This window comes from Polistes fuscatus, unplaced genomic scaffold (genome assembly GCF_010416935.1).
Source record: "Polistes fuscatus isolate 324 unplaced genomic scaffold, CU_Pfus_HIC Scaffold7, whole genome shotgun sequence".
Taxonomy (NCBI): Eukaryota; Metazoa; Arthropoda; class Insecta; order Hymenoptera; family Vespidae; genus Polistes; species Polistes fuscatus.
In genome coordinates, this window is record NW_025113151.1 from 977346 (window position 1) to 1002916 (window position 25571).

A 25571-nucleotide genomic window follows, 5' to 3' on the forward strand; every position below is an offset into this window, starting at 1 on the left:
ATATATACGTATTTATGTATATATGCACCGCCTGCCTATAAAATGGCCCCTGATTATATTATAATTGTTGCATAGTATTTAAACGTAGTGTTCGAGAGATGAATTTATGTTATTTTTTCTTAGGACATCTGAACGTTATTTAAGATATTTATATTTATATATATATATATATCCGTCATTTTAACTCGAAATATTTTTCAACGAGTATTCAAGGAAGAAAATAGTTCTGCGATCGTTTTCGGGTTATTAGCTAATTTTTAATTATTTCATATAATTATAATAGCATAAAATAATAATAGCAAGTAACACTTAGCTCGAAGCATCTCTTTGTTGAAATATTCCATTTTTATATATATATGTATATACGAACCGATAATTATATAAAAGTGATTTAAATCATATGTATTTTTCGTTTCGAAATCATTTCAGGAATTTGGGCTTGAATCATTAAAATAGTTATTCTTCTATCTAACGACAAGCACACAGATAACGTATGTGTAATTTATTTTTTATGTAAATTAGAAAAAATCTCAAGAATAGAACCCGTACAGTAAAAAATAATACCTAAAATGATTTAGAACACTTTATATAATTATCGGCACGTATGTAATTAGCATACGGTGATTAAAAATGGAAAGTGGGAAAGGAAAAAGAACACGATGATAAGAAAAAAAAAAGGAAGAAAGAAAGAAAGAAGAATAAACCTCCCCAAAAGAATAAGAAAGGATTAACAAATAAATAATTAAATAATAAAAATTAGCTTGTATCGTCCGAGCAAGTCTCAGGTGTATGCGAAATTTATTCTAGTTATCGTAAACACGCAAGCAAGGCTCTTTATTATCATAAATGTCGTACCATCAATTAAAAACGAAATATAATGTGTGCCAAAGAAGAAGAATCGAAACGACGAAGAATAATAAGAAAAGTAAGATTAATGTTGTAAAAAAAAAAAAAAATCGAAGATGTGCGAGAAACGAAAGAAAAAAAAATAATAAAAAAGAAAAAAAAAGAAAGAGACAGAGGAAGAAGAAGAAGTAAGAAAAATATGCCGTGCTAGTCGAAACGCGAATAATATTAATTATTGCGAATATTTCTTCCATTTTCAAACTTTTCGTCGAATTATTTCGACTCCGAGAGGGGGATAGCAAAGAAAAGAAAAGTTTGATGATAGAATAAAAATAAAAAGTAAAACAAGAAAAAAGAAAAAACCAAGACACGCGCGTATTTCGACTTTAAGCAGATAACGAAAAAACTGGTTGTTATAAAATCTTTTAATTGTTGAATTTTGCTGTAGCAGTAAGTGTCTTAACGTATATACTTTATATATATATATATATATACATATATATATAAAGTATGTATATATATACATATACACTATATAATATATTCTATATTAATGTTTCTTAGGTTTAAATCGATACGTGTGGACAGACGAATTTGATAGTAATAATATTTCTTAAATAATATATATGTATATATACATAAATATATATAGTTATGTGTGTGTATATATGAATATATTATTTCGTGAAATTTTACTGTCCATTTAACACTTTGGTGATCCTTCGACGAATTATTAACTAAATAAAATAAAATAAAAATAAAAATTCTCATAATTAAACAAATTGAACCAATGTAAACTAATCGTGCATTCGTTTGAAAGTATACTTCGAGTAGTTCGACAAAGGTATACTTAATTTTGTTTTCTTTTTTTTTTTTTTTTTTTAATCATCTTTAAATAAAATAATTGATTAATCGTGTAAGAATTTTAGACGTACGAATTCGTTGAAGGATATCGACAGAGAGAAACGTCTTAAAAATTAATACAATCTAAATGTGATAATATATTTGCTATTAAATTAAATATAACGTATATAATAAATCTATATATATATATATAGTAATTATATATTAAATCTGCGCGAACCGTACAAATAAGTAAAAAAATGAAAAAAAACAAAAAAAGAATCCATCACGAGCGTTATCTTGTTATACACACGATGTTTTTGTTATATACAATTTATATTGTAATTAATCGATGTTTTATTTAATCTTTTTTAAATATGTAGTCGCATATAGTTATACATATATTTAGATAATTATAAATGAAGTTTCGTCGTTTATTAAGGCTCGTGTTGGACGGTCCATGGTAAATCCAATTCTAAAATTGCGGTTTGCTCTTGCCAAAAAGAATTAAAAAAAAAAAAAAAAGTAATATTGAAGGACTTATGCGCTCTTCGAATGTATTAATATATGTATATGTGTGTATGTGGGTGTGCCTACAAAATATTTTCTTCGAATCTCTTTCTATCTCTCATTCTTTCTCTCTCTTTCTCTCTCTTTCTCTCTTTTTCTCTCTCTCTATATCTTTTTCTCTTTCTCTATCTCTATCTCTATTTCTCTATTACATATTCCAGTTATAGACAATTGACAAATTGAAATTAAAAAAAAAAATAAAAATGAAAAAAAAGCAATTATAGAACAAACTAACGTTCGTTCTTGTCCGGTGAAATAAAATTTTATAAATGTATCGATAGTAATTTAGAAATAATTTGTTGATCGAATTTTTGTCTACAATTTGTCCGATCATTTTGCAATATCAATTAATCAATCTTTTCTCCTATTGAATTATTTCATATTACAATATTACGATGCTAGAAAAGAAGAAAAATGTTCAAAGTAAAATAATTAAATTGAAATCTTAAATAAATTGCCTTTCTTCACCGGTCGAGAATCACGCACACACACACATACGAGTTGTTTAAACAATCGTCTCTGTGTTCCAGTTATACTTATAACATATATTTAAACTCACTCGTTCCTCTCTTTCCGATAAAAATGACTGGAATTGTGGTACAGAATCGGGCGTACAAAATTTATGCGTTAAATTAGCGGTCGTAAATGATCTGGAGGAAGTATACGAAAAAGAAATGCTGAAAAAAAAGAAGAAGAAAAACCTATTATTATAGTATTTTTTTATCAAATGTTGCGAGAGCTCTGTAATATTGTAAAATTAGACTTTTTAGGTTTATCAAATATCTGACTTGTCTAATGAAGTAATTATCTAAAAACAGGATTTTTAGATAAAGATCATATACGGCTGTTATTAACTGTTGTGTGCAGTGTACAGAATTGCCAAATAGTAAAATTTCTATTAGTGAATAAATTAATTAATTAAAAAAGAAAAAAAAAGAAAGAAAAGAAGAAACGAAGGAAAGAAAATAAAACTCGTCCTTAGCACACCGTCCTCTGATCGGAAAACATTTTTACGATAAATAAGATCAGCAAGTTTAATCGTAACTATTGAAATTGTCGCATGGTTTATGTCTGTACATCTGCACGTGTATGTATACGGATTTTGATGTAATTGTATGCACGAATTTGTATCACGATTAAAGTTACCTACGTAATGATCATTTTGTGAAAATAAATAAATAAATAAATCAATTTGTCGTCACCATTGTGATCTAAAAAGGTAGTTGAAATTTCCATTGAAGTTGAATTCCAATGTGGAATGCAAGAAACATTTGTTTTTGTTAATATGTATAATCGACATATCCATTAAAATGAATACGGGATTAATTTAAATGAATTATTTTATATGATTACAAATGAATTAACGCATCTACATGGAAAACTCTTCTTTGGGAAAGGTGTTACCTGTTTATATAACGAAAGTCACTATTTGGCTATGGTACCACATAAATCTTAATAAAGATTTCATTAAAATACTTTAACGAACTACTCAATATATCACCTATTAAATTTATATTTAAAAATATCAGCAGAAGAATGACAAGATAGATGACATCGTTAATTAACTTTATCCAAAACGTAATAACTGTTAAAAGATAACACACATATATATATATATACATGTATATGATTTTCTTTTCCTCTCTCCTTAAAAGATATAAATGATAAAAATTATAACCAGTATCATATATAATACAATCACATTACTTACACCGATAATAATTATCGGCATGCAACAGTTTAGTCAGCAATTGAATGAATCATTCGTATTCATAATGCTCATCCCATAATATACATCGTATCCAAAGAGATATAGTTTCTTTTTAACAATTACATAACAGGTAAAACTATTATACCGACGATTAGCAATGCATATTCACACATATGAGTATTAAAATGAACGAAATAAAAACATAACAATTAGTACGTTCGCGTTAATTGTTTAATATCACTACAAATTCATCCTAATTTCTGGAGAAAAGAAAAACTAGTAAAGAACATGAGACATAGTGTAGTTTAGCAAGTATAGTTCGACATCGCCCAGACACGAGAATACTGTGCTGAACGTTTGGTGGGAGAGACAGATTAGAAAAGGATCGTATACGAGATATATAAGAGAGAAAGAGAAAGAAAGAGAGATGGATGCTAGAAGAACAGAGAGGGAGAAGTATAATGGGCTTCGTGCGTCTCCGACGAAGGGTAGACTTTCAGTATTGCATCCGATCTTGCTCGAATCGGTTGTGCTACTTATTTGTACAGTTATTGTTGTTGTTGTTATCCGAGGATTTTTTTTTTCTTTTATGCTTTCTTTTTCCGGAGCAACGTTAACTCTTTTATCGCGTGTAACTAAGGAAACCGAAGTGTGATAAGGGGAATGGTGTAGTTTTTTTTAATTAGTTACATCCAATATCTAAAAAAGAAAACGGAATACTATCTGATCATGCACACGTCACATAGATCAGAACACCGAGTATATGTCTCTTGATATCAAATTGAACTATTTGACCGTATCTCTCTTTCTTCTTTCGATGCAAGGAATGAAGTGAGAAGGATCGGTGAAGAGGAGGAGGCAACGGTCAAGGGGAAAAGAGAGAAAAGGAGTTGTGACAGAGCCAACACAAGCATCCATTAGGTGTGTGTGTGTGTATGGGTCTCTGACCCACGATGACGATATATACCTGCTGACTGAGAGAATAATGCTTAACTTTCACTATGCCTCTTCTGACTGGACACATTTTTGTTCCTCTTTTTCTTCTGCTTATTTTTCCCCTGTTTGCTGCCACGTTATATTTTCGAACGAACGTTTTAATCAATTTTGCATTATTCGAAGAATAATTTCCTCCTCCGTTCTATTATCTTTCGTTCGAGTTTCTTTGTTCTCTCATCTCGCATCAGCTGTGTGTGAATCAGTGCTGTTACAATATAATTTCAAAGTTTAAAAGGACACTCATCTATGACGTTCAATCTTTTATTAGAATTTTATTGAAAGTTCCCGATTAGCATACGATAAATTGTCGGATTTGATATTCGCGATTGGTTAGAAGACGTGTACGTGATTATTTTATTTTGCTAGATCTTCTTTTTATAGTTACATTTACAAGGACGATCACGTCTAAATATATATAAATATTTTGGCTGTTTGACCATAGATCGCCATATTGTTTCTTTACATTCATTCGAGGAACGTAGTAGTATGAATAATGTTATTCGTTTTGAACGAGTGTCCTTCGAATGCGTTGTAATGCATTTCAAGTTGCATCGAGTATCGAGTATGGATCAATGATCGACGTTTCGGTAAATATTTGTGGAACGTGTATCAACAGCTGTACCAAGATAACGCTCGAGAATTACTAGAAATGCAATCGTTAAAACTTTTTTATTATTAGTTCGAAATCGTAAATGATTTTTGTTAAAAGTATATATGAAATATAATATGTCTATGTTCGTGTATATATTATTCATTTTTTTCTTAATTACAGAATTTCTTGATGAGTCTTCGGAATATGATTCACGGTAACCACGATAACAGAAGAATCTTAATATTATAATTATTTTTCTTTGATACGCAATGAAACGTCGACCGATAGTCGAAAGATACAATTTAAAACCGAGGTAGAGAATATATAAATATAGTGTTCTATCCTCGGATTCGATAAGCATGTTTTAAACCGGAAATGTTGCCTATCGGATTGCATAGAGTGACTCACGTTTCACGTACCACAGAACACAACAGTTACTCCAATTTATTACTTTCTATCTCCTCGTCTCTGCGATCATATCGTGACGATTTTTCGCATAAATTAAGCTTATAATTCTTTATTAGGGAAAATTAGGATTTTTATTAAGGGAAATCAATACCACATGGTAATAATAATAATAAGAAGAAGAAGAATCGCTGGTGTATCCTGAGATATTAAACTATGAATTGATTTTGTTGCTATACGGATGAATGATAAAAGAGAAAGAGAGATGGAGGCTAAACCGATACCAAAACCAAGGTCAATAATGGCCGAACGTCCTGTACCGGCACCTAGAAAAATAGCACCACCTGTTTTACCATTACCATCGCCGCCAACGCCAACGCGTAGCAAAAGTCCTAGCGAATCGAGTCAATCGGAAAAAAGCGGTGACGAAAATAAATCGACCACCAGTACGGAAACACGAAATTCGAGCGAATTTTTTCGTCAATTGAGTACGAGTTCTCGCCAATTGAAAGATGAAATCTCGGAGAAGATGTCGTTAAAGGGACGTGCCGTTATTTCTAGTACCAAGAACGCTAGTATACGTCTTGAGAAATCGGTGAAAAATCTTTTAACGCGAAGATTGACTTCCCTTAATCAGGATGATCTACATGACACTAATGGCAATTCGAAAAAGATTGCTGACCCTGTCGAAGATGACAGATGCGTCTCAATGCCTACCGATGATATCTTTAGCAGTATTACATTTCACAGTCCGTTTAGTGGTAATCTGCGTAGTATCAGAAACGAGGAAGATCTTTCCGGGCTACGACATAGTCCACCACCACCAGTATATCCGCCACCCCCGCTTCCTACTGAATCTATCTACGACGAATTAAATTCATTTACATCGACTAGCAGCAGTGGTCGTTATGATACTCTCAGTTCAACAATCTCGGAAAAAGTTGAACGAGATTTTCCCGAGTCTACTTTCAACACCTTTAATAATTTTGTTCAACGCCAGGTACATACATTTTTCTACAATTTCTTTTTCCTCTCCTTCTTTCTATCTATTTTCGGATGACCCCGGTATTCCGGGTATCCGATTTTATCTTGAAACATAAAAAATGACTGAAGTTCTTATCGGGTCTCTGGATACCCAACTATCCAACAAGCAAATAGTTCAAGCTATAATTTTATTTTTCAATGATTTATTTTTTTGGATATTAGGCCAGCGATTCGGATCAAAGTTTAAATTTGTCCGACGTAAACGTTAGTCTTACGAGTGATAAATCAGACATCGAAAGGAGATTATCAAGATCAGATTCTTGGACATTTTATGATACCACTCCTGCTATTAAATCTGAGACTATTAATGAACTGGATAGGATATCCAGTACTGAGGAAGAAACTTTGGAACAAGCAGTGAACATCGATAGAACATTTACATCATCTAACACCAGCCTCATTTCATTACAAAATTCTATTTATGCAAATTGCATATCACCAAAGAGTAAAGATGATCAATTATTGCAACCAATGTTCTCGGACGTAAGACAACAAAGTAGTAATAAATCTTTACTCTTCGAATTCGATCCATTTGCTAAGACATCCGAAGAAAACGTTTATAGTAATTTTGAAAACAACGATTTGATGTTGTTGGAAGCACTTTTAGCAAATAATGATTCCTCCAGTAATGCTGGAAGTACTTTAGACTTGCACGAAGATAACGAAGACGAGGAACCTACGGAATTGGAAGAAAAAAAATTGCAAGATTCTATGACACCTCCTGAACCACCTAAAAGATTTGATTCTCTTCCGAAAAACGAATACGACGAGGTTGAAACAGGTAAATATCATTGCAAATCTTTGACCAATATCTTATTAAATTATTTCCTCGTCGTTATTATTTATTTATCAACAGGTAAAAATCCAGCACTGTTACCAAAACTTACTCAAATGACAAGAAGAAAACAGCCAGCTGTACCACCTAGAAAATCATCGACAAAAATTCCTATTGATCCTTCAACAACGAGTGCTCAATCTAAAACAACAGAGTCTACGATGGCTACAGGGAAACTCGTCGATGAGACCACATCTAATTCTTTTCCCATAGTTAAAACAACAACCGATGATACCAAGAAAATCAGTGTTATTCAAAAACTGAAAAAATTGAGTCAAGATTCAACAGCTCATGTGATCAAACCTAACGTGATGAATTTTGTTAGAAGTAGTAGTAAATTGTTATCTAGAAATCGTGATCAGGATAGTTCTAGTGATCATAGTTTAAGACAAATGAAAATGGATAGACCTAAGTATAAACTTTCTCAATGTGCTTCCACTCATAGAGGGATTGTTTATAAAACTGGAGTTGGTATAGAAAGAGCGAAAGATTTAGTTCAAAGAGCTGCTGTTTTAACCGATCAAAAGTTATTTTTTTATACTGATAAGAGTATGTCTACGCTGAAAGAAACTATTCATCTTGAAACTGTTTATAGTATTCATCTTTTGCAAGATGTTAAGTAAGTTTCTTTTTTTTTTATTTGATTAATAAGTAATATACACTTATATGTTTTCTGAGAATTCAGATTTCATTAAAAATTAATATTTCTCCATAATGACAGAATAGTCGATGGTGAAACAGTACACTGTATAGCGATCAGTGGTGAAACTAGGCCCAATATATATATCTTCTATGCAAAAGGTATACCAGAGAGAAGAATCTGGGCTCAAAAAATTTTAGAAGCAATGACAACGGTTTTCCCTACTAGATACACAGCCGATCTTACAAGAGCCGGTTGGGTTTACTTAAAGGTATGAAAACATTTAAAGATAATGCTAAAAAAAGATATTATTTATCAGTACGATAGTAATATTATCGTTTTCTTAGCATACGAGAAATCTAATAAAAGGTATGCAATTATTATTTACGAGAAAGAAATTTCTTTCTTAAAGATATATTTTTGATTGCAGGAAGGAATAACTGGTACATGGTTCCCTGCTTGGGTTCTTCTCCAAAAAAGGACGTTGGTTTATACGAAATCTTTGGAGCCTATAGTTTTGGAATATTTAGATTTACGAAAAGCACGTTGCATTGGTAATTATAAAATAATATAATCTATATGTATTTGATATAGAAATATTCCACACATGTAAAAATGTGATATTATTTTGACCTTATTAAGCCACTGTCTCGTGAACCTATTAAGCATTACTGTTACAATCCGTCTCGTTTCCTGTTATGACACATTATTCCCTTTTACATAAATGATTGATGTATATTAAATATTTTGTTTAGTGCTGCGTGAACAAGAAGGACCGAATCTAGATAATGGGTGTGTTCCTGTTGTGGTTGTTGACGCTGGTGGTTCCGGTGCTTTACATTTAGCGGCACCCGGTACAAAAGAAGCTCCAGCATGGAGACATGCCTTGTATCAAGCTGCTACTGACTGTGGTCCAGCAATACACCAACAACAAATTACACAAGACAATGTTCCTGTTATTCTCGACAAATGCATCAACTTTATTTCCACGCATGGTTAATAAATCTTTTTTCGGCTAATCTAAATTCATTATTATTGCAATTAAAGTCTAATTGATTTTTAAAATAACAGGTATAATGTCAGAAGGAATTTATCGTCGTAGTGGATCTAGCAGCGCCGTGATCAGATTACTGGAAGCTTTTAGAAGAGATGCCTGGGCTATACAAATTACTCGAGGATCTTACAGCGAACACGATGTTGCTACGGTCCTTCGAAGATTCCTTCGAGACTTACCGGAATCCTTATTTCCTGCTAGTATACACGATTCCCTTTGTCAAAGCTCAGGTAAATAATACCCATTGTACTCTTGGCATAAGTACATCAAAATCTTAGGAATTTTATACCTGAATTTAACTTCCTTTTTCAGAGCTTACCAACGAAGATGAAAGAATAAAAGCCTATAGGAATTTATTGACACAGTTAGATTCGATAACTTCAGCAACGATACGTCGAATTCTCGCTCATCTTCATTATCTTAGTCAACAAAGTTCTCGAAACTTAATGACTGTTGAGAATCTCTCGTCCATTTGGGGGCCTACTTTAATGCACGCCGAAGATTGGAACAGAGAAGAGACTAAAGTAATCAGCGATTTGATACATTTATTTCCAAAATTATATCAATTGTCGCATGCCGATTTGGCCAAGGAAGCTAAAATCTTAGAAGTACTTGAGAAACATCACGTTTCAAACAATGGACTTCGCGGTGCACCGTCGGGCGATTTAAAAATTTGGATATACCTCATTTCTAGAGAAGGAGAATGCGTTAACGTTACCGTAAATATTTTTTAATTTATATTCTCAACTTTTATTTATAAATATCATAATTATTATACTCTTGAAAATAATTTTCTTTTTTTTTCTGTAGATCGGAGCACAAAAGACGGCTTTCGATATCTGCCGAGAATTATCGGAGAAAGCTAATCTACCTGCTCATGAATTATGTTTAGAAGAATATGCACTTTCGGGTGCTTTGAAAAGACCACTGCATCATAATGAACGAGTTTTAGAAACAGTTGCGAGATGGGGCTATTGGGATCCAGACGATAGAAAAGATAATATCTTAATTTTAAAGAAGGATAGACTATACAAGGATATTGTTCCTTTGGTAATATTTCTATTAATAATAATTAATAGAAGCACATATGCAAACAAGAATTTAAGGTTGCTGATACACGAATTTTTTCCCACATCACTTGCACAGTGTATATAGATCAATTAGCATGAGTCAGAATAATAAAAAAAAGTGATTTTACATGACAAAACAGGATGTAACCATTACACTTGCAATTAGCTGTTTATTAAAATATTTTTTTGCTTATTCAAGGTCAAGCCACCCATGACAGTATCAGGTGAACTGAGATTTGCGGATGTTAAATCAAAAAATTTTAAAACTTATCTATTTGAATTTAGTCAGGCAAAATTGTATTGTTACAAAGATAAAGTTTGTTCGACTAAATTGCACGAATGGAAAATTGAAGATGTTATTTGGTATTTGGGCCATGAACCGAAACGTAATCCACAAATGGGGTAAATATATTAATGTAAATAACATTTTAATTATTTTATCGTATTAATATTCTTCTTTCCTCTTTTTATAGCTGGACTATCACATTTATATTAAGAAATAAAAAACCAACAAGGTATAGTAACCATTAAAAATCAATATGTTTTAACTCGACCTGTATATATTAAGTCTTATTTATAATTTATTAAAATATTGTTTGTAGATGCAAGGAAAATCCTTTTTTCGGTAATATTTTAGCTGGTACGTCTAAAGACGAACAATATAAATGGTTGGCTGCTATGCTTTTTGGAGAATTTCAAATGAATCTTTGCCCATCTGCTGTAAATTTAATGGACATATAATACGGACAACTAATACGGACGTTTAGATGTTTGTAGATTACAGGGTGTATACAGAAATAATCTACTGCCATTTCAAATGTTTTTAAATGAGAGCTTAGACTTTTACAATAAAATTATATTATAAATGTAACCCGTGTGTTACATGAGAATTTATATTGAGATATATTGCATTATTTTTTAATATTACAAAAGAAAAACAGACCACACACACAGTATTTACTAATTAGGCATTCCTTAGAAATTTTTTAGGGTTTTTTCAATTCATTAAACATGTACAAATAGATAATGTACTTTTACACGTAACAAGCGAATAAAATAAAGTTGTGATAAAAGGTGAAATTAATGAAATAACTAAATGTACTTTGTAACTAATATTACACATATACATATACATATAAATATACATATATATATATATATATTGTTATATATCAAAAAAATAATGCAATCATCACTGGAATTTTTTTGTTACTTATTTACACAATACAAATTAACAAATAAATTATTTCTATATTTTTTCTCTAATATTCTATTAATTTCAAGCACGATCGATAAAATTAATCCCTGCACTATGAATTTATATATATATATTTTCGAAATTTAGTTAAAATGTATAAGTTTATAGATATGTTTTCAATCATAAACTCATTACATAAAAATATAAAAGTTAAATTCGAAATCAATGCAATTCGAGAAATCGAGATATATCGAGAATGCGCAAATCCCAATGCGCATCGTGTTGACATTTTGTGATAAATAAGATTATTTCCAATTATAAAATCATCTTAAAATTGTTTCTTTTTTTGTTATCAAAGGATACAGAAGTACATAAAAGCTCACAAGTCCTCATTTTTATCTAACCAAATTCATTTTAGTTATTACCGAGCCACCAATGGGCGATACTAGGTACTTAATGCGATGACATTACAATACTATCAAAGAATACAGTATTCTTTGATGTAAAATGAAATTATATTTTGATTAGATAAAAATGAGGACTTGTGAGCTTCTATGTACTTCTGTATTCTTTGGTATTACCAAAGTTGCTGCGTGCCCAGTTATCATCTGCTTTATAATATTTCACTCGTTTTGTGGGGTTTGTAGTATACATTGCATATATATACATGAGTAATAAAAATAAAAATGTCCAAAAGTATGACAATAATTTAAAATATATTTAATAGTATCAAATATATTTATAAAATTAATCCTATGTAGAGTGAATTTCTTCTATATTTAAATGAGTGATAAATCTCAATCTCATTTGTAAAGCAGGTCTTAATCTACGAATGATACATTCTACTTCATTTTTCATCATGTCTCCAACGAACATATATTTTATGTGATATCTGTTATATTTAGTGTTAAGGATATTCCTGCTAATATAATAATCTATGGAAAAGATATTCATTATAGTAATTTTGAAAGGATACAACAAGTCACAAACTGGATCCATATATTTTAAATGAGCTTGAGTACGATCCACTTGTTCCAGCATTTCATATAAATTAACTGCAAGATCTACTACACAGCGCGGTCTTTCAGCATTAAATCTTGCCAAAGTAGGTCCAATTAAATGACAAGCATATATCAATTGTTCCTCGCTATTTACCACAGGCTGAAGCTTTTCTTTAATAAATCTGATAAATAAGAAAAATTTCATCAATGCTGAGTTAGAGTTCTTTACATATAATTTTGCTATAATTTGTTTACTTACTGAGGCATCGTAGTTATTTGGCCTGCTCCAGCGTGATGCCAAATTGAATGTGCCAATGCGAGCATATAACTGTACTTATTTTCAAGTAAACTATTATGCGTAATATTGAAATTAAACATCTGAAATGGTGTTAAATTATTATACTGCCAATTTGCTAAGCCTGGACTACTAATAATTTCTACAAGTCTGTCATGTAACGTCGACCAATAGCACTCTGGTAAAGCAGCTAAAAGCAGTCCAACGCAATTTATCCATAAGTGTATTTCATTGGATGGTACTACAGTATACCTATAATAAATTAAAAAATAATAAATATGAAATGTATGGTGTGTGAGATCATTAAAAGGAATTAATAAAAGTTGTACTGTACCCTTTAGCAACAACATCGAGTAATGAATTAGCAACTAAATTTGGAGCTACAGGAACAGCCATTAATTCAACACATGTAACATACAACGCATGTGCTGCTGGATTAGGAAACTCGTTAAACCTCCAATCAGTAGCTGGGAAATGAGCTGTACCTGACATTGCTATAAAACAAATATTATTAAAAATTATAACTGATTTTTTTAAATGTTTGTAAGTTCATACCAATATATTACTTACTTTCTACAATTCTTTGTACAAGTCGAATATAATAATCCAATTCAGGTACCCAAGTAATAGCATCATCAACAGATCGTGCCATATACATTTGATAAGCTTCAGAAAGTGCCCATCCTGGTGCTCTAATTTCTCTTAACGATCCAAGAACAGCAGATACTAAACGTCTTTTTAAAGGTGGTCGATCTCTTAATTTGCGTTCATAATAATGTAATGTATTATAAAGATATGTTACAGGTCGATCTATAAAAATAATAATTGACATGAACTTTGTTAAAAAATTGAATATATAGATTTGTGAATTAATAAATATACGAACCATGAAATTTATATAAACAACCTAAATGTTCTAATAATATTTCCAGACTTTTTGTAACAGGCGGTATCTCCAAATACCTGTGTACAACTATATCGAACACAGGTAAAAATCTTAAACACACATTTCCAAAATATACAGGTAAACTTTGATATTGACTGGGACCACCACTAGCTTGTTCCATGATACCTTCTGGAGCAAATTTTTCTGGAAATTTTCTATGAAATGCAAGATGCTTTTCATGCCAATTTGATTGTTTCCAATGTTCAGGGGAATTTTCTTTCACGAATTCTTGAACTCTATTCCTAAATTCAGCAGCTTTAAGTAATAATAATTGAATAATAAAAAAGCATACTTGTGCTTCACTTCCTTCTTGAGTTCGTAATGCCTAAAATATAACAAATATTTATCCTTCATCTTTCATTTTTTTTTATGTTCATACTTACTAAACAAAGAACTAATCTGTCGATTGTTACTATATTGTATTTCCATATCATATCGTTGATTGTGTCCACACATTTATTAACATGCTGTCCACCAACGCTATTGGCAAATTCAAATACTAAATAATCACAAAACTTTCTAAGATGAGCTGATAATGCTCTGGCTCCTATTCTTTCTAATATCCTGTAAAAAATATTATTTACATTAATAATCAATAAAATAATAAATAAAAATAATAAATATTGTGTGCATCATACTTATATGCAATTGGACTAATACGATCAGTCTCAAGTATCATTTTCCACAAAAGACATAAAAATAATGGAGGTGTACCAGGTACAGAAAAATGAGCTATTATATCATTTTCATTGCTCATGGATGCCCAATTTCTATATTCTTCTTCTACAGCTTTCTAAAAATATATAAATAATAGTATATTTTCGTACACGTATTATTAATTTTCTTATAATAAATATTACTTTTATTTGTTGTTTATTTTCTTTTGCGACGCTATTCTGTTGAAAGAATTCGCTTAATACTGGTGGAAAACATTGTAAGGTATGATTAGCCCACGAATGTGGTGTATTCTGCATAATAGTGTTTAATAATTCTTTACACCATGTACCGCTAAGATTTTCTGCTCCAGTACCTAATTGATAAAACATATAAGAATAATAAATCATTTCTTATTTATATTTATCAAATATTATTTTATGACGAGAGATTTACCAGTCACGTGCATAGATCTTGCTAGAGTAAGAACCAACGCCCTGTTAAGTTCTTCTGATTCTGCAGATACAAGTGTTTTAGGCTCTGATAAGAATCTAGAAAATTGTGGTTGTACTTCTGCCGAACCTAATCCAGTAATTAAACGAAGAGCTGTACTTTCAACACTGAAAAGATAAATTAAAAAATTATTCGAAGTTTCTAAAGATATATAAAAAATCATAAATTTATGTATAATACCAAAGATGAAGTTGTGTTTGATTGGTTTGTGGGACAGCAGCAAGACTATGAAGATGCGATAAAAGTTGAACTCTATAATGTGGTTGTATGTGATGCATTCTATAACTGAACATTTCTAACAACGTATATAATGTTCCCCATGCATGAGACTTAAATACTGTTGGTAATAATTGACCTAACAAAAAATACATGTAAAATAAATCATAAAATATTCATGTTTATGATATTATAAATGTTTAACACACACTTACTTATAAAACCCTTTATACCAAGACTTTCTATTTCTGTATAAACCAATAATCTACTATAAGTTTCAACAAGAGCTGGTGCCAAGGCCATGTTGCTTTTTGATTGTGCTAATTTGATAACATGAGTAACGATACTATGAATCAAACTCATCTTAGAATGCACTGTTAGTGAATCTAATATTGACATAGAAAGTGGTGTAGTTGGACCACTTGCCAAAGCAGCATTATTTTGTAATGTTTGTAAAGGCTGTTGTTGTTGACCCTATTTAATTGAAGAAAATAATTACAAAATATGTAAAGCACAAATAGATAGAAATATATATTTACTTTCTGGTTCCCTAATATAGTATCAACTAGTGCTGCCATCGGTCTACTGAAATATTCTTGGTTTGTCGAATAAGCATTGCACAATAAAGCAATGCGATAATCTAAACCCATACAAAGAGATGTATTTGGCATAACTAAATGCTGCAGAAATCTAAAATACATCAAAGTTAAAATATAACATACATAAAACTTTTTATTTAATATACTTTTTAATTATTTCCTTACTCGTGATGAATTTTCAATGTATGCGGTATAGGTCTATGAATGTTAGAATGTTCAATCTGAGCCTTTTTAAGTAAATGCATCCATATACAAATAATAGCCATTTGATGGGTACAAAGTGCTTGAGTACAATCGGGAAGAGGCAGAGGTTCTTTCTCTGGATACAAGAGATCGTACAACTTCAATACAGGTAAAAAATTGGAAAGCTGAAAACATTCAATGATGTTTATTATGCATTAACAAATGTCTATTCTATTTTTTTACTTACTGGATTTCGTTGAATACTTCCAGAAATGAATTGTAATAAAACCCACATTAAGTGATCTCTTCCTTTTCTCAACTCTCTACCAGCCAACTAAAAAAAAAAAATAAATATATATATATATATATATAATATTATATTAAATATATATATGTTTTAAATAATTAATTATACCTTATCATGTATTGCCATAACAAGACTTGGAAAAGATGCAAATTGGAATAATACGAAATAAATTAATTGAGATGAAAGGTGTAACCACACCCAATGATTAGCGACAGTCCCATCCGTTCCTTCTGCTGGTAAAGGATCATTTTCGGATCTTTCCATAGCCAGAATAACTAATTCTACTAATTGTTCTTCCAATACTATACAACGTTGCTTATGCTATAAATAATAAATAAATATTTATTGTATGTATTTTTTTTTCACATATCTAGTTCATAATTTTCTGCATACACATACATACTTGTTTTTGAAGACCGAGCATGGAGCATACCATATCTCTACTGTAAGGTTGTTCTAAAACATATCTCAATAACTCTGTTTGAGGTTTGAGTAAATCTTGATCATATGGAAGATTTCCTTTCAATGTAAACTTTAACGTAGAAGGATCTAGTAACCAAGGATTTATTAAATGATCCGCATAACCAGTGTGTTCCACAACTGGTAACATTTTTGAATGTCCCACGATAGAAACCATTTGCGCAGTTGTTCGAAAACTTTCCACAAAATTAGATAAAAGTTTTGCCAATTTCTATAAAAAAATATTTATATATTATATTGATAATATTTGAGTTATTAATATTCTTTATTTACCCAATGCGGCCAATTTTTATGATCAGGATAGGCCTTTTGAATTTCGTTAACAATAAAGTATCCTGGTAGCAAGCAAGCATTTCTATCAAAAATATATTCTATAACATTTTCCAAAGCCTTTAATTGTGGTTGAATGGATGCATTTAATCTTGCTGGTATCGTTTGAGCTTTTTCTATACATCCCTATAATATAATATAAATAAATTATATATACATTTATTTACATTAATATTAAGTATAACAGTACTTACTTTCATTATTTCTCTGACACCTTTATAATCAACTCCTCCGATAATGTGTCGAATAAGAAGGAAACATTCGACCCAAAAATCTTCTAATTGGTATTGTAATTTTTCACAACTGAGAATGTATTCACATACTAATCTGCAACGTGTAACATTATTAGATTTGTGTATATGTTTTAAATAAAGTAAAGAAATAAGTATTTCAATTAATAAATCACCTAGCTGGTAAAACGTTCGACAAAACTAAATTCTCAAGCATAGATAACAATAATTGTAAGCGTCTATGATTTGTCATAGAAGCTGCTATCATAAGAAATTGACGTATTGAATTTTCTTGTTGTTCCACAGTAAGATCAGTCATCGCATTTGTTAATTCTGATTGCCATGTAGATAGTTTTTCTTTTTCATTATTAGGATTATGTACGAGTACGCAACTGAATGCTTCTTCTATGGCTTCTACTTTCTATATGTGTATCAAAATTATTTTAATAATAGAAATATATTTTTTTATCACATATATGTTTATAGCAAAAGATTATTTAGCATAATATAAAAATACTTACTAAAATATCGTTCACTATATTTGCAATCTGTGTATCGCTGCCCATTTTTACTTAAAATATTTTCTTTTTATATATTTAAAAAGATAAACACCAATGTTAATACTTTCAATACTTAGATCAGAAAAAATTATATAAAATTATCCTTATATTATATATATTATATACATAATTATAAACAATATTAGAAATAATTTTTTTATTCATAAAATCATGTTCACAATTTTATATGTTGTTTGTCTATACAAAAACTGCATTACACTACTTAAGAATAACAAATATGAGGAAAATATATCGTCACTGTAATGTTGAATGTAGCCAATAGAGGCACTGTTGTTGACGTCGCCATTTTTAAGAATACTAGTTACTATCAAATATTTGATGGATACAGTCATTAAAAAGTTACATTATTCGAATAAAAATTATAATTTTAATATAAATTATAATTAAATATAAATTTTTTTATAATACATATACTCTATACTTCATATTAGTAATATGAAACAATTTTATAACCACGAAATTACTCAGAAGAATTCTTTTTATTTCCATTCAATATATTTTCAACAGATAGGTAAATTTCATGCCATAAAAGATTAGATATTTCTTCAAGATCTTTTTCGTCTTTAGAAAATTTAAAATGATGGATATAATTTACCTTGTTAGATACATCTGATTACAGTGATCAAGAAAAATCAATTTAATAATATAAAATAAATAATCATTTGGCAATTAATAAAAAGGATACATCCTTCTATGCTGTTATTGATATTACTGTAATCCCAATTTATTCCAGTAAGATTTTTGTACAAGCGAAACTTTTTCCTGTAAGATATAGGCTTACATTAAAGTTAAAATTATTAGATTTGTTAAATGATCATTTATAAATAGCTACATGCCTTCCTGTTTCTAACAACTTCTGATCTTCCTGATTTGGTTTAGTATTTTTTAGACGATTTTTCTTAACCTGTAAATTCTGACTCTCTTCTGCAAGTTTATCGTATTCTGATTTTAATTCAGCCTGAGAACAAATATATAATATACATGTATGTATATTTATACTTGAATGAAAGATACAAGAATAGAATAAATCATTAAACTCACCAAACGAAAATTATGCTTTGACAATTCTTTATTTTTTTGTTCTAAAATTTGCTGTTCATTATGAATAGATTCTTTCAAAAGTATTAACTCTGATTCTAATTCTTCAACTTTGTCTTTATTTTCTAAAAAGAATAACACAATATACAAGAGTATTAGGAAAAAGTAACTTTTGCAAATAAAAATCTTTAAAAAAATAACATTAACCTTTTAAATGCTGATCTCTTTCGTGTATAATTTGATTTATTTGTTCTCGACGTTTAATACTAAATTCTTCGAGTTGGATTCCATTGACACTTGCATATATATATTTATTTTGTAGATTTAATATTTCCTCCATCATTATATATATTTGATAATGATCACTTTGAATTTAAAAATGATTTTTCTTTAATACAATGCTGCCAATTTTTAACGGGCGTACTGTCAATTTTGTAAATAATCGCAACGATTGGCTAAGAAAAAAATATTGTAATTGGCTGCTTTATTGTGAAGATGAATATGATTGGCTTATTACAACTACACAAAATTAAAACACTATTAATAAATATATTAATAATTTTCGTTGTAGAATTTGTGCAATATTGGTATTGAAAATAACTTAAGTGCATAAAGGAAAACTCGGTCACATGAAAATGAAATTCCACTATACCGAATTAATGGCCGCAAATAGATAACTAGAGACAATAGATAATACTTTCACTTTCTTCTTCAAGTTTATTTTAGATAATTGTAGTGAATAAGATTGTGATCATGTTGTGCTGAATTTGATGTAACATTTTAATTATATATATATACATATATATATATATATATATAATTATGTATGTATAATTATTACTATGAAATGCTTTTTCCGTTATTTAACACAAAAATCTGATCTTTTACTTTGATCGTATGAATTTTTTTTTTATAAACAGATACATTATCGTAAAGACAGTCTAATAAAAAAGAAAATATATAAATATATAATCTATATTTATCGGATAGATTATTATCTTTTTTCCACAACGTATAGTTTTTTACTTCTTGACGATATAAAATAAAATATATTTTTAATTATAAAAGACCGATCTCGTATTTATATTGTTAAAAAGTTATTGTGTACATAACGAAATTTTTAAGAAGCAAAAATTATGATGGAATTAAAGCTATAATTCATCATAATATTCTACAAATTATTGGTATGTAATCTTTTGCTACTGATTTGTATTATTCTCATATTGATGTGATCAATAAATCATATATGAATTTAATTGCAGAAAATCTTACAATTAAATATTCTCTTAAGTCTGTAATACAACTATTACGATGCCTAGTTCTTATTTATATGCTATAAATAATGAGGGACGCGTATTTGGCTTATCGACATCTGGGACTATGTGGCGTGAATTTATGTACTTGGGACTTGAATTTAAACAACTTTCTGCAGTGCCTCATTTTATGTGGGCGATTGGTGGTGATCGTCAAGTTTATGTTCACGTACATGGCTTAGATATACCTATTAGAATTAAGGAAGAAACTTATGAGAACGAGGTATATTGTAAAAGAACTCTTTTTTTATATCTATTCAAATATAAATCTTAGTTTTTTTTCTTATTATCTTTAATTAACAATTACAGCGCTGGCTTCCATTAGAAGGATTTAGTGGACGATTATTACCTACAGATAGATATAATTTTTCTAATCAAGATGGTACTGTCGACCGTAGTCGAGATAAAGTTAAACTTCCATCTATGGCTTGGCAATGGGAAGGTGATTGGCACGTAGAGACAACGCTGGATGGTCAACCATTAGATCATGATGTAAATATATCTACACGTTATACAAATTAACAAATGACAAATTTATAAATAACTAATATTGTTAAAAGGTACTAAAATATCATTCTTTTTTGTGTTTAAATATATTTTTATTTTATATATTTCATTTATTATTCTTCCGATTATATAGTTCATCTATATTTTTCATTATTATATATACATTCAATTAATTTAATTATTATTTTAACTGGGTAAAGGATCGGTTACCATTAATATTGATTTTCTTTTTTTTTTTTATTATGATTATATCTTACAAATTTTTATTTACGTGTAGATTTTTTATCAATCGTCCAGAACAAGACAAAAGTGTTATGATCACAGAGAATCTGATGTTTTGGTAGGGCTGGACATATGCAGTTGATTTTCCAGCAACATATTCAGCAAAAAAACAATGGAAATCTTGTGTCAGAAGGCGCAAATGGGTCCGATATAGAAGATACAGTGCTATGAACTCTTGGTGTGCAATTGCACCGCTTCACAAAGATCCAACCAAAGTAATGATTTTTATAATATATCCTCAATCATTAATTTATAAACACATTTATGTAGATTTGATTTTTTTTTATACTTAGGAACCATTTATCGATGTAGCTGTTGGGGGTAACCAAATGCCTGGTGGTAATCCTGGTGGTTTAGTAGTCTGGGCAGTAACAGCTCATGGAAGGGTATATTATTTAGATTTCTAATTATAAAAATATTTAATGGAATATCATTTGTCTATATTTTTTATAGGTGATGTTTCGTGTAGGAACAAGTACAACTTGCCCCGAAGGCCAAAGATGGAGTTCCATTAAATTAAATAATGGATACGAGGTCTGTCAAATAAGTGTAGGAGTAACAGGTCTAGTTTGGGCAATTCTATTAGCTGGAAAAGCCATCATTCGAACGGGGGTTACTAGAGAAAATCCAATGGGTGATGATTGGACTGAAGTAGAACCACCACAGAAAGATTTAAGATTAATACAAGTTAGCGTAGGTACAGATGCTGTATGGGCAGTTACGCACGATGGTAGTGTCTGGTTTAGGAAAGGTATTAAGGGTGAGATGAGTGGCGTTTGTGAACAATTAGCAGCAGGAACTGGATGGGTTGAAATGTTAAGTAAAATGGCATTGGTATCTGTTGCTCCAAACGATCAGGTTTGGGCTATTGGTTACGAGGACAGATGTCTTTATTATCGTATGGGTATAACACGATCGGAATTAACAGGAAAAAAATGGAGATTAATAAATGCTCCTCTTCAATTAAGTAGAGCAAGTAGCAATGCAAGCTTATCTTCGAGTAATAGACATAGTATGTGTGGTACACCGCAACAACAACGCCATCAAAGTTGGAGCTCTTTGAATCGACCTCATAGTACTAGTGAAGGAACCGCATTGGTTAGAGAATGGGAGGAACAATCGCGATCAGCACCAACACCAACGTCTTTGAAGTTATGGCAACGTACTAACGATGTTAACAAAAATGCTCAAACATCTTGCCAAGATATATATGCTACAGAAGATAAAAAACGATCTGCAAACTCTTTAGATATGAGTGAGTTAATGGAAACAAATGTTGCGAACATAACAATATCAAACGAATCATTAACTAAAACTGGAGAATCTATAGTTGTCTCTGGTAAAGGCATGAGTAGTACGGTTAAAGTGAATCCAGCTGCATGGAGTCCTGTACATTCTGTTGGCTCTATGGTTGGTATTGAAGCACATCCTGAAACAGATGGGAGTATTTTTGATCCTGATTTAACTGGCGATTCTGGTGTATATGGAGAGGATGAAAGCGCAGCAATAGTTTATTGGGCCGAATGTGATGCATTATGGTACAAAGTAGAAGCTGGTGCATGTTACATGGATCCATCAAATCCTCCTAAATGGATTTCAGATACCAATGGTGTAACGCATGGAGAAATTGCTGAACCATGGAGGATACACATCCTAGAGGAATTAAAAAATAGATTGAAAGGAATAGATTTAGATTTGTCAAAATATGAAAAAGCCATCGAAAAGTCATCCTGGGTTAAAAATGGTGATGCAAGGTGTAAAATAAAAGGTAGTAATGCCTATGAAGATTGTATTATTGAATTAGAATGGATAAGTAGTGATACTGGATCATTAGACTCTGGTACTTTAACAATTTTAAATTCCGATGGTGCTACGATTTTTATGCAATTCCCAATATCTGAGATAACTTGCGTTATTTGCTGTAGTGAACCAGGCAATCCGCGTATAACGATTCATACTCCTAAATTAATGCGCTCTAAAATTCTTACATTACAATTTGCAAGTGACACTGATATGGAAGATTGGCTGGCACATTTGACTTCTGTTTCTTGCCAAACTAATAATATTTATGGGAAGCCAGGTCCTAATTCTATTTGGGTCACCACCGCATTAGGAGACGTTTATGTATATGATCCTACTATAGCAGAGGAAAATCAATTTTCTGGAGACGGTTATGTACAAGAATTAGATGCAGCTGGTAAAGATTTACCATTTGAAAGTATTTTACAAAATAGTTTTGGATATGGCAGTTCATTGAAAATAACAGTATGTATCCACGATGATGCCGATAGACTTTCATTTAATCTAGTATGTTATACTACGACATCTTTGAAACAAAAAAATATAACAGATTGCCATGATGTAGCACTGCATTTTAACCCACGACTCAAAGAAAATGTAATAGTAAGAAATACTTATCAGAGTGGACAATGGGGTGATGAGGAAAGAAATGGAGGTAGCCCATTAAAACCAGGGTCCGATTTTATACTAAATATTGTTTGCGAAGAACGCGGATATAGAATTTTTATCAATGATTCAGAATATACATTTTATAGCCACAGAATATCACCGCAAAATATAACGCATCTAAGAATTAAAGGATTAATGACGCTATGCAGTGTTCTATATAAATCAATGTCAATTATAATCGAACCAATAACAATATTCTGGAGACAAATAGGTGGACATCTGAAAAAAGTAGAAACCTGTTCTGTCGGTGTCACATGGGGCATAGGATACGATAATACTGCCTGGGTATACACTAATGGTTGGGGGGGAACTTTTTTAAAAGGATTAGGAAGTTGCAATACTGGAATAAATACAATGGTAGATACACACAATTATTTTGTTTATGAAAATCAAAGGTGGAATCCAGTAACTGGATATACTTCTCATGGTCTTCCAACGGATCGTTATATGTGGAGCGATGTAACAGGTCGTCATAAACGTACTCGAGAACATACTAAATTATTATCAATGCACTGGCAATGGGTAAATTAACAATTATTAATAATTATATTTATCTATAAAAAGAAATAATAATGTAATTATTTTAATCAAAGGTATCAGATTGGATTGTTGATTTTCATACCCCTGGAGGTGTTGACAGAGATGGATGGCAATATGCCACGGATTTTCCATCCCAGTATCATGGGAAAAAACAATTTACTGATTACGTACGAAGAAGAAGATGGTTTAGAAGATGTCAACTTACTACCAGTGGTCCTTGGCAAGAGCTAGGAAATACAAAACTAGTCGACGTATCTTTATATGTATGAATTATGCAATGAAAATATTAATCTTATCTTATATGATTATATTAATTTTTCTGATACTTTGTAGACATCTAGTAAACCCGGTGAAGATTCTCTTATACACGTTTGGGCAGTTGCATCTAATGGCGAAGCCTTATTCAGACGAGGTGTATCTGAATCTTGTCCAATGGTAAAAATATTTAAATAAATAGTAATAAATTGTTTAAAAAATTTATATAATATTTCTTTTAACATAGGGTGTATCATGGGAACATATACCAAGCGATCAACCATTAATTGGTATTTCTTGTGGACCAAATGGGCAAGTATGGGCAGTTGGAATAAATGGTTCTTCTTACTGGAGATTTGGTGTTACACAAGCAAAACCTACAGGTACAGTAATATATGAATTTATGTATATAGAATAATTATTAAAATAAAATTTTTATAAATTAGGTCTACAATGGCAAAATGTTGAACCACCGTCAGGAGCACAATTGAAACAAATCTCCGTTGGAAATAATGTCGTATGGGTTTTAGACACAACAGGTAGATTATCTATTCGTCGTGATATACAAGCTGACGTTTTTCCAGAGGGAAGTCATTGGCAAACGTTACCAGCAATGCCAAATGATCCTATTCACATAGGTACAAATATTGTACAAATATTTTTATTCAATGCAAACATTTATATATAAAATGAATCCATATATTTATAGATATCTCCGTTATAAATTCGAAGCAAGGATTTAGACATATTTCTGTAGCCAAAGAAGATGGACAAGTTTGGGCTGTTTCCGGAGCTGGTATAATATGTCGAAGAATTGGCGTAACTAATGAAAATCCAGCTGGAACAGGTTGGGCAACCGGTATTGGGGTAAGTCTTGACAAATTCTTATATCACAAGATTTTTATATATTCCAATATGATATCAATAAAAATCTTGACAGGCGAATTGGCAACATTTAAGCGCTGGAGGTTTAATTAATAGAAGGAATTAATTGCTTATTAAAATAATTCGTAATATAACAGGTACAA

The 25571-nt window shown here is 30.6% G+C and overlaps 4 protein-coding genes across 8 annotated transcripts; 2 read left to right on the forward strand and 2 right to left on the reverse strand.

The window, feature by feature from the left end:
- Positions 1–2334: 2334 nt before the first annotated feature.
- Positions 2335–11682, forward strand: LOC122524121. 4 transcript variants are annotated; one of them, XM_043646211.1, is made up of 13 exons: positions 2335–4891; positions 5739–6963; positions 7170–7788; positions 7864–8461; positions 8564–8753; positions 8913–9036; positions 9238–9477; positions 9554–9766; positions 9849–10255; positions 10347–10586; positions 10806–11008; positions 11080–11121; positions 11209–11682. In XM_043646211.1, the coding sequence occupies exons 2-13, from the start codon at positions 6205–6207 to the stop codon at positions 11345–11347; spliced, it is 3774 nt and encodes a 1257-aa protein (XP_043502146.1). In that variant the 5' UTR covers positions 2335–4891; positions 5739–6204; the 3' UTR covers positions 11348–11682. The 4 variants fall into 4 exon arrangements, with proteins under 4 accessions (XP_043502146.1, XP_043502145.1, XP_043502143.1 ...); XM_043646210.1 differs by having other exon boundaries at positions 5739–5772; positions 6083–6963; positions 7170–8461; XM_043646208.1 differs by having other exon boundaries at positions 7170–8461.
- A 640-nt stretch (positions 11683–12322) lies between these two features.
- On the reverse strand, positions 12323–18496 carry LOC122524127 (mediator of RNA polymerase II transcription subunit 23). 2 transcript variants are annotated; one of them, XM_043646221.1, is made up of 21 exons: positions 18080–18496; positions 17735–17979; positions 17523–17655; positions 17272–17454; positions 16922–17209; positions 16627–16839; positions 16459–16545; positions 16194–16396; positions 15969–16119; positions 15645–15903; positions 15394–15568; positions 15157–15320; positions 14907–15076; positions 14685–14839; positions 14430–14610; positions 13987–14371; positions 13671–13910; positions 13435–13594; positions 13065–13352; positions 12781–12987; positions 12323–12696 (listed from the first exon to the last, which is right to left on the reverse strand). In XM_043646221.1, the coding sequence occupies exons 1-21, from the start codon at positions 18122–18124 to the stop codon at positions 12558–12560; spliced, it is 4071 nt and encodes a 1356-aa protein (XP_043502156.1). In that variant the 5' UTR covers positions 18125–18496; the 3' UTR covers positions 12323–12557. The 2 variants fall into 2 exon arrangements, with proteins under 2 accessions (XP_043502156.1, XP_043502157.1); XM_043646222.1 differs by lacking the exon at positions 17735–17979.
- A 102-nt stretch (positions 18497–18598) lies between these two features.
- LOC122524131 lies at positions 18599–19621 on the reverse strand. Its single transcript, XM_043646230.1, has 5 exons — positions 19385–19621; positions 19181–19302; positions 18976–19097; positions 18825–18901; positions 18599–18748 (listed from the first exon to the last, which is right to left on the reverse strand). The coding sequence occupies exons 1-5, from the start codon at positions 19518–19520 to the stop codon at positions 18600–18602; spliced, it is 606 nt and encodes a 201-aa protein (XP_043502165.1). The 5' UTR covers positions 19521–19621; the 3' UTR covers position 18599.
- A 435-nt stretch (positions 19622–20056) lies between these two features.
- On the forward strand, positions 20057–25562 carry LOC122524128 (tectonin beta-propeller repeat-containing protein). Its single transcript, XM_043646223.1, has 12 exons — positions 20057–20361; positions 20440–20713; positions 20800–20982; positions 21342–21494; positions 21573–21665; positions 21733–24270; positions 24342–24551; positions 24622–24723; positions 24791–24926; positions 24990–25181; positions 25253–25410; positions 25484–25562. Exons 2-12 carry the CDS (start codon positions 20489–20491, stop codon positions 25532–25534), a joined length of 4041 nt encoding a protein of 1346 aa, XP_043502158.1. The 5' UTR covers positions 20057–20361; positions 20440–20488; the 3' UTR covers positions 25535–25562.
- Positions 25563–25571: the final 9 nt, after the last annotated feature.